The sequence below is a fragment of the Sinocyclocheilus anshuiensis genome, unplaced genomic scaffold, assembly GCF_001515605.1.
Source record: "Sinocyclocheilus anshuiensis isolate Anshui unplaced genomic scaffold, SAMN03320099.WGS_v1.1 scaffold1006, whole genome shotgun sequence".
Taxonomy (NCBI): Eukaryota; Metazoa; Chordata; class Actinopteri; order Cypriniformes; family Cyprinidae; genus Sinocyclocheilus; species Sinocyclocheilus anshuiensis.
In genome coordinates this window covers 548,455-557,717 of record NW_015540918.1, presented here as the reverse complement: position 1 = coordinate 557,717, position 9,263 = coordinate 548,455, and the positions used below count along the sequence as shown (strand labels likewise).

Sequence of the window (9,263 nt, the reverse complement as noted above, 5' to 3'; positions counted from 1 at the left end):
CGCCCCCCCTTTCCTTTTTTTTTTTTTTTCTTTTTTTTTTCTTCTCTCGGTTTTTCCACCCTCTCGTCTTGTTGTATAACAGGATGAGGTTTTTTTTTGCATCATCTATGGGGTGTTGTTAAGCAGAGAATAGACTATGGGAAAGGGGCTTTTAGGGGGCAGGGCTGTGAAACTTCCTTATTTAAGGTAAACATTCAGAGGCTGACAGATACTACCATGCAAAACCCCAGAAATATTATGAGTCTTTAATAATCATATTTATTAAATCACAATGATATCAGAACATATGCCGTATATGTAAACATTGTCAATGTTTAAGGAAGTCTTTATATCATGAGGCATACTGTAGATGTTATTTTAAATGACTAAGAATGTCTTTTGTTTAAAATATGTCCACAGTATGCTTATTTTTAGTTTAAATTACACACACATTTTGCTGGTGTAAGCATCTTTATAACATGATCTTGCATTATTAATAGTACTGCAGAATATCAAGCTTATGGACATTTTAGAAGCAGTAAGAACAGACGCTCTGGAAGAAAACATGAATACTTCAGATTTTCCACCCACAACTCTGGCTCTTGTATTCTGAGAGCAAACTGGCCAACAAGTTATGGCAAGTAGCTTGAACATTTATTTTTTGTATTATTTTTATAAGCATGTATATTCATAAATAAATAGTACTTATTTATAATTAATAGTATGTGATCTAATAGTGACTATTGTCCCATTTCAGTTTCACTAGAAACTTCATTTGATTCTAGTATTCATTACAGTAGTGGTGGGTATCTATTAAATTAGTAATTTATAATGATTTATCATATTTATTCATTAGATACTAATACCTGTAACCTTTGCTACTAGTCATTATCCCGATATTGACAAGTAATAATTTTTACTGCTAAGAATTAATTTTTTATTTTTTTAATTGAATTATCTGTCATATGAGGTATGGAATTGACGTATAGAATCTGGTTTTCAGGTATTCATGTATCTCTTCATTGTGTCTATTCCAGATTTACTACTAAGTATTCATTAGTTTTTAGTGATTATTTCCTAGATACATTCCAGTACTATAGATACTAATTACACAAAAAATGCAATTTGTTACCAGTAAAAATGGAATGGATACTTGCCATATTGCGATTAGTTATTACAAGCAAAGAAATAAATGGTATATAATGAATAAGTACTGAATAGATACTTGTCACTATTGGATTTAACTAAAAGTGCCAGTAACATAAAAACAGATACTAGTATGTTTTGAATCTTAAATGTTTAAGCGGCTTGCCGTACATGGTGGCGGTGCGCGTTTCTCGGTCCATTCAGAAGATTTGTTAGGGAGTGGTTAGCGCATGCGCATTCGCATGGCAACAAGTGGCTTGTCATTTGTAACAGAAAAAGGAACTGCGGAACGTGGTGCTGACGTCACCGGCCCAGCCAGGTGGCATTCCGAGAAGCAGAAGAGGCGCATTCGCCTCCTAGTAACTGTATAACGAATCCGAGAGGAGCAGCTCAACATGTCTTCGGCGCAGGTCTCCTCGTCGAGGAGACAGTCGTGTTATCTGTGCGACCTGCCGCGCATGCCGTGGGCGATGATTTGGGATTTTACGGAGCCCGTGTGCAGGGGTTGCGTGAACTACGAGGGTGCGGATCGGATCGAGTTTGTTATCGAGACCGCGCGCCATCTGAAGCGGGCTCATGGCTTCCAGGAAGGGAGATCCCCGGGTCCCGCGCCGCCGTCTGCGGTGAAAGCACAAGCGGGCATGTCATCCAAGGAGGCGGTGCAGATGAACCATGTGGACGGCTCGTCCAAACAGCAGCAGCAGCAACAACAACAACAGCAGCCCGGCTTGGACCGATACGCGCTCGGAACCGAGAGATCGCGCTTTGATTATTCCAGCATCGGCGCGCACAGGCTTCCGAACGGACTCGGCGGACCGAACGGCTTCTCCAAATCAGACGACGGACCCCCCGAGCTGAACCGACAGAGCCCTAACTCGCGTCGGAGTCACGGGCTGGTGGCGGTGTCGGGACAGATGAGCGTGCCGCCGAACCTCCTCCCGCAGACTCTCCTGACCGGCCCACCGTCAGCGGCGAGTATAGCCCAACACAGCCTGTCTGGACGAGCCCCTCCAGCCCCGGTCAGCATCGGACCGGCGCTCGCGCTCTCCGAGCAAGGTAAAAGACCCGGTTCTGTGTCCAGCACGGACCAAGAAAGAGATCTAAAAGAAAAACAGCGTAACGCAGAGGCTCTGGCTGAACTTAGTGAAAGTTTGAGGAACAGAGCAGAGGATTGGGCTAACAAACCCAAGATAGTGAGGGACACACTGATCACACTTTCCAATTGCACTCCGTTTGATGTGAGGTTCAAGAAAGATCATTCCCTTCTAGGTAGGGTGTTTGCTTTTGATGCTATTTCAAAGCCCGGCATGGACTATGAACTGAAAATCTTTATTGAGTATCCCAGTGGATCTGGTAATGTGTTTTCCAGTGCGTCTGGTGTGGCTAAACAGATGTACCAGGACTGCATGAAAGACTTCGGCAGGGGGCTTTCCTCTGGCTTTAAATATCTGGAATATGAGAAAAAGCACTGCTCTGGTGACTGGAGGCTCTTGGGCGATTTACTCCCAGAGTCTGTGCGTTTCTTTAAGGAGGGGCTCGGGGGCGAAATGCTGCCCCAGCCTTACATCGACGCCAGCTGCCCTCTGCTCCCTTCAGCGCTGGTCAACATGCCCCGGGCCGTGGCATCAGGCAGCGCGCTCAGGACCAGCATGCGCAAACGCAAAGCCTCCCCAGAACCGGACTCGGTGGAGGGGGAGCAGCAGAGACAGCAGTGGATGGCGAGTCAAAGTGAGGCGCTCAAACTGACCATGGCGTCCGGCTCGTTCGCAGCCTCTCACGGTGGACCTCCACCCCTGGGGTCGGTGCACTCCAGTCGAGCCACCCCACCCGAATCGGGCCCCCAGAACGGACAATCCCCCATGGCTGCGCTCATGTCAGTCGCAGACACTTTGGGTAACGCACACTCACCAAAGGACAGCAACTCCGTGCACTCTACCACATCCACCCGACACAACAGTAGCAGCCCGGTCTCCCCTGCCTCGGTGTCAGGACAGCGGCGTTTGGCCTCCCGGAACGGGGAGATCAGTCTGCCGGGGACACCTTCTCAATCGGGTTCGCATCAGGGCATGGATCAGGTGCACCCTCAGAACATTCCAGACTCACCCATGGCAAATAACGGACCTTTGTGTTGTACTATCTGCCACGAACGTTTAGAAGACACACACTTCGTCCAGTGCCCGTCAGTTCCCAACCACAAATTCTGCTTCCCGTGTTCCCGGGAGAGCATCAAAGCACAGGGGGCCACAGGAGAGGTGTACTGCCCCAGCGGAGAGAAATGTCCGCTGGTAGGGTCAAACGTGCCTTGGGCTTTCATGCAAGGCGAGATAGCGACCATTTTAGCCGGGGATGTTAAAGTAAAGAAAGAAAGAGACCCTTAAATATAAAAATATATGCTTCCTGCATCAGAAACAGACAAGTGAAGCGAGTATATTTAAGGTTGTGTCTTACAATCTAGTGAGATGCCTACCAAGACAACATTTATGGGCAATATAGATGTATTTGAATGCCCAGAAATGCTGTCTAAGTAGGCATCATGCTTGGTTTTGAGACACAGCCTACTTGTTGTGAATATTGAAGTTACAGAAATAGTCCAGTGTACAGAGACATTTGTTTTCCTCCACAAAGGAGGAGGCTGTGTGTGTGTGGAAACATTTTTTACGGCACTTTTACGGTTAACATTTCTATTCAACTTCATACTTATTTTCCACATCTACATGTACAATCCCAAGCAAAAAAAAATGTTATTAATAAATACACTTTTTTTGTGGTAGGTATAACAAATGAAGTGAGTCTAAGAGAGGGCATTCTTTGTTTCTTGATCCCGTCTGTTTTTTTGTTGTTGTTTTTTTTTGTTGTTGTTTTTTAGTATGATCTTTGAAACAGCGATTCTTAGTTTTGTATCCCGTGGTCTGAGAATACAGATATATTTTATTACGTGTTTTCATTTTCTCTTTTTGCTTTAAAGTTGCACGGATGCTTTAGTAGAGCAAAAAATACTGTAAATGAAAAATGAAATGCTCTGTTTGTTTATACATATTTCTGTAGTAACAGAAGACTTGTAACGTGCCTTGGAGCTGAGTAAATTGTAATAAATTCATTGATATTAACTCTTTGTGGCGTGTTAATTTGTTCAGGTTAGAAATGTCTTTGATATTTGGATTCTGCCTTAATGTCTTAATTTCCGATTTCTTTAAATTATAGTTGGCTTTATTAAGCTTCCTTAGAATATATAAATTTTTTCATAGTTTAACAACATATATTTTTAGTAGTTCTTTATTTCACTTAAGAGCCCAATTATTATTTTTACAGTCACTTTGCAATGCTATTTTTTTGTTTTGTTTTTATCTGCAATATCTGTCTAAAAGTTATTTAAAAAAAAATATAGTACTCCGCTCAGCACATTTCTCTGTTGTTAAGTGTAATAGTGGATCGAATATCGCACTAAGCATATAGTTTCATGACTTTTGTCAGTGTCTTATGCATTCATGTCATTGTTTTTGCTCCAAACAGATGTAGTCCTGCGACACTGACCTAAAAAGTCAAACGTTTGATGTAGCCACAGGGCATGAAACATCTCTACAGCACTCGCTGATGGGTGTCACATGGGGTAGGTGCTGTGTTTGTTTAATATGTGCCGTTTTTTGTTACTCCCTTAGCAATAAGTTCCATTAATGGCTCATGATAGAAGCTGTTTTATTGCATATGCAGGAGGCGTTAAATAGCGCACAGTTACCCTGCTCTTAGCACACTGTGTCTTAATCTGTTATGCCTCAATTTAGGAGCTGTTAGCTGTTCCCTCTCTCCTTGTGTCAGAGTATTTTGGTGTTGGCAGGAAAGCTGGAGAGGGAAAATGCTTGCACATGCCTGAGACGGCCCTGGGGATGTATTCCTCATTTAGAATTCAGCTGGTTGGTCATGTGACTTGTCAGTCGTACTCTTGCATTGGCTGCGGGAGCGAGGGAAAACAGTTGGTGCGTGGCTGTTGCCATGACTCAAACTAATGCTCTTTCGCAGACAAATAGAAGGTGGCACAATTCATTCATGGCAGCCGGCCATTCAAGTGCATCCAGACGTTAAGGTCAGAGAACAATGCACATGCCAAGCTATCTAATTGAAGTGGGCTCTGTGCTTAAATTCTCTGGAGGCTTGTGGTGTACATCCTGTAGATGGGAATAATTTAAGCGGGAGCTAGAACAGTTTTGCACTAAACAAGTGTGTGCGTTTATATATATTTTTTGCCCTATAAAGTATATATACAACACTTTTTAAAATGTTTTTGTTTTTTAATCAACATGTCAGGTTAAGTACATTTTTTATTTGTACACATTATGCATTTTTGAAAATTATGCACACACTTGTCTGTGTAATTTGCGTATATATGTATCCATTTTGTATAATACATCCATAATCCATCTAAACCCAGTGTAGAGTTTTGTTGTCGTGCTTTGTGGTGCATTGCAGTGATATTGTCGCTTACTGCTCTGTGAGGAATCAAAGGTGTGGTGTCTGGTTCAGGATGGAGCGGGCTTCTATTGTCATGCTAAAACTGACTTGGGTTTGAGGTGCCCTTGGCTCTCTCTGTAATCACCTGGGTTTCAAGTTTCAGTGCACAGGCAAAGAAAAAAATAAACGGATACACCGACCCCACCCGTTAGAGAAGGCGGGGGTCTCACTTCCTGTTTACTACACACACGCTTCTCTGGTGTCTTGAGTGTGCGTGTTAAATTCTGCACCTTTTCATGGAAGGCTTTGGGACACAGACAACTGAAAGATGAGGAGAAGACCCTTCATTGACTTCCTAATGACTAAAATCACTGTAAATGCATAAATGTTTTAAGTCATCTCATAGCATGTGATTATTTTGAGTGGCTGTTTAAGGATAGAGATGCTTTCTGTAATGATATCAAGGCAAGCACAAATCTAATCACTGCCTCTGTTCTGCTAGATATACATTTGTATGAGTGGTTACAATGCATTTATATTGATGCACTGGTGTATTTGAACCTTTTTTTGCATTATATTTTATGATGGATTTATCTTGTTGCAGCAAGCATCTCAGAATTAATATTAATTTCTAATGTGGTCACTCGTCTGTTTCAGAACATTTGTTTTTGGTCATTGTAAAATCACTGCAGTGCACCCTTCGCTAGCCAGAGAAGCCAGCGGCTTCTTCCCCCTCCTCCAATTCCCTTCATCCCCATAAAACACTCACTTCTCTCGCTCTCTCTCTCTCTCTCCCTCCCTTCAAGGGAGAAGTTTCCAGCGGATAAAAATACAGCTACTCCAAAGGTTACGCTGCAGTGCTATCGTGCACAGTTGCCCATGGTAACAGCCTTGTTCAAAACATAATTTATTCAGGAATGTGCGGACACAAAGAGCCGAGAGGTTCAGTGTTAACCCTGCGTGTGCCGGCATTTGCCTCTCTGCACACTAGTGTTTTTAGAAATGCTCATGTCTTTCGTGTCTTTTTGTTTAATAGCTGATATTGTGTTGTTTTCTTGCAAGTAGAATAACACTCAGAATGTCTCATTACTGTCGGTGTGAAAGCTCAAAATCCAGCCAACAGCCAGTAGTTCCACCATACTTTTATTTTTTATTTTTTTTTTTATTATTATTTTTTTTTTAAATAATCCATTACACTTGAATGTACTTTACAACAACAAAATGTTTTGTTTCATTGCAGCTTTATATGTTGATTGCTGTATGTACAGTAGTCTGTTTATACTGCTTTATAAGTAATTTTATAAGTAAAAAGCATTGTACTTCTGTTCCATCATTATCCAGAATAATAACTGTTTTCTAACAGGTTTCCTGATAGTCCTGCTCCAAACAAAATTGCATTTGTTGCTTCAATGTTGTGAACAAAGTAATGTTTGTAAAGCATCCAATGGACGATGACTTAGTGTTGCACAATACAGAAGTTACAATCTGTCGCTACTTATATTTCATCGCAATTACTGACATATTGTTCTCTGTTTTGTGCCTTTATATAGTCTGTTCATACTGCTTTAGAAGTTAAGATTCTATGTTGCTAGTGTTTTAACTTCATATTGCATAAAAAATATTGATCTTTTTCTAACTGTTTTCCTGTTATGCCCACCCAAATCTCATTCCATTGTTGCAAACAAACAAAATACATTTTTTAAAACGCCACAATAGAGGAATCAACCTGCCAAATGGCTTATAGCATCTGTGCATATTAAACTAGTATATGCAAAAGTGTTTGAACCATTCAATCGTGTATTTTTTCCCCCATCGTGTAAATGCGTTCCTGACTGTGATATGGCATTTAACTCTCTCCGCTTGTGCTTGTTATTTAGCACGAATGGAGGTGGGGGTATATGTGCAAAAGGGTTATTCCCATTTTGTTTTCATTCACTGTGCCTCCGAGCACAGCCATTTATAGACGGTGATGTCAGCACTATCTTCCATAGCCCAGGGCCTCTTTGGCACATAATGTATGCGATCTCAGACATTCCATTCCTGCCTCGCAAATAAGCTGCAGGCTTCAGCGGGTGTGTGCTTCTCCCCTCTTTCTGCAGATATTAAAGGCGCAGAGGGGGAATTGATTTTCTCTTGCTTTTCGCTCCTACTCTCTCGTTTAGTTTATTTTTTGGCTGCTTATAAAATTAAGGAATCATTTTAGAATAGCATGTTATTGTTAATATGATTTCATGCATTATCCATCAATTCTCAGTATCAGTTTTGAGTTTCTTGGTAAATTCACACTTTTGTGTATCTGTTATTTAATAAGCCTCTTCTCTATTTTTTAACAGTTCCTTTATATAAGAACATACGCTTCACGGAACGGACGCAACTCCAGTCTACCCTTGACTAATGGCATGTGGGTTGTAAAACGGGGCCGTTTTGGCAGCATTTCAGATGTTTTTCATTAGCTTGTAGAGGACATCAATTTTCGGATGGAATTCCAATTTGCATTTCAAGGCCAGTCCCTCCTTGAGGGCCAGAGCCTGTTACAGCTCTTCCTGTAGATTCCCGCCAGAGAAGTAATGGGGTGGGGGGCTAGATTGGGGGGCAGGGGATTGTTTCTGAACACATGAAAATGGACTATACGGCACCATGGGGAGACTCCGTCTGTCTTGAAAAGCTCGCAGGCTGGATTGTTCAAGCATGGTTTCACTTGAGTGATCTAAAGTGTTGAACTGAGAACCCGCTGAATACCTGCCGGAATGCAATTTTTGTGTCTTTCGACTCTTTCTTGTGGTGTCTAACTAGGTTTTATGCATTTAAATAATCATAGTGCATGAAATGACACACATTTTTGGACCTCCATCACATTTTTAACACAAACCACCGAGTACTAAACATTCCATCCTTTGTTTTCAGTTTGCAGACGCACTGGCTGGTTGGAAGGAAAGGGTTAATTTGTGCGGCTCTTGGCCGGCTCACTGGAAAAATGTAGCCCCCTTTTCGTTCTGTGAGTTGTTTACACGACTGGCAGCCATTTTAGACTGGAGCTCTGCTAACACAGAGCGGTCTCAGGTTTCTTAGGCTTTCACAGTGCAGCGAGTTCAGTCAGCGGCTTGTTCTGTCATCCATCTTTCATCGGGGGCCCTTCGCCCCCTCACATATTCACACACACAGTCTCATTCTACAATCTGGTCACCATCCACTGTACTCGGAGAGCTGTGTAGGTTCGCCTATAAGTGCTCTGTTGTTTATTAAAGCAGTAAGCCATGTGAGGCCGTACATTACGAGGGAACTGTGATTTTTCCTTATTGGTTAAGGGGCTGTTCTTAGGTGTAATGCATATCAAAAGTGTGTTTTATTATATTGTTGCAGCAGCAGTATAATAAAAGACAACAATGTTTAAAAAAAAAAAGTTGAATTTATTCATCATAATAATAACAACAACAACAAAAATCTTCCTGATTTGGATTGGCTTTAATGTATTCGTCCGATTTATTTAAAAGGGAAAACTGGTATGTTTGTGTATTATGTAATATTATGTAATCATGTTTTTATTGTGTTAGTTAGCTGTAATTTTTTGTTATTTTTTTAACCTAATCAAAATAATCCAGCTGCAGTTTGATTGAGATTAATTGGAATGCACTATGAAAAAATATGATTTTTGAGAATTGTTAAAAACGGAGTTATCTGTTTTTGCAAATGAACTC

General features: G+C 41.6%; 2 protein-coding genes across 2 annotated transcripts in view; both read left to right on the top strand.

Moving 5' to 3' along the window:
* The window catches only part of LOC107689324 (protein TALPID3-like), a 119,663-nt gene that overhangs the window by 12,256 nt on the left and 98,144 nt on the right, over window positions 1-9,263 (top strand). The window lies entirely within an intron of this gene.
* LOC107689313 (interferon regulatory factor 2-binding protein-like) lies at window positions 1,244-4,214 on the top strand. The gene has a single exon (XM_016487263.1). The coding sequence runs from the start codon at window positions 1,521-1,523 to the stop codon at window positions 3,501-3,503; it is 1,983 nt and encodes a 660-aa protein (XP_016342749.1). The 5' UTR covers window positions 1,244-1,520; the 3' UTR covers window positions 3,504-4,214.

What these genes read in the sequence shown, in the direction of transcription:
- LOC107689313 (XM_016487263.1), top strand. Translation starts at nt 1,521, where the DNA reads ATGTCTTCGGCGCAGGTCTCCTCGTCGAGGAGACAGTCGTGTTATCTG.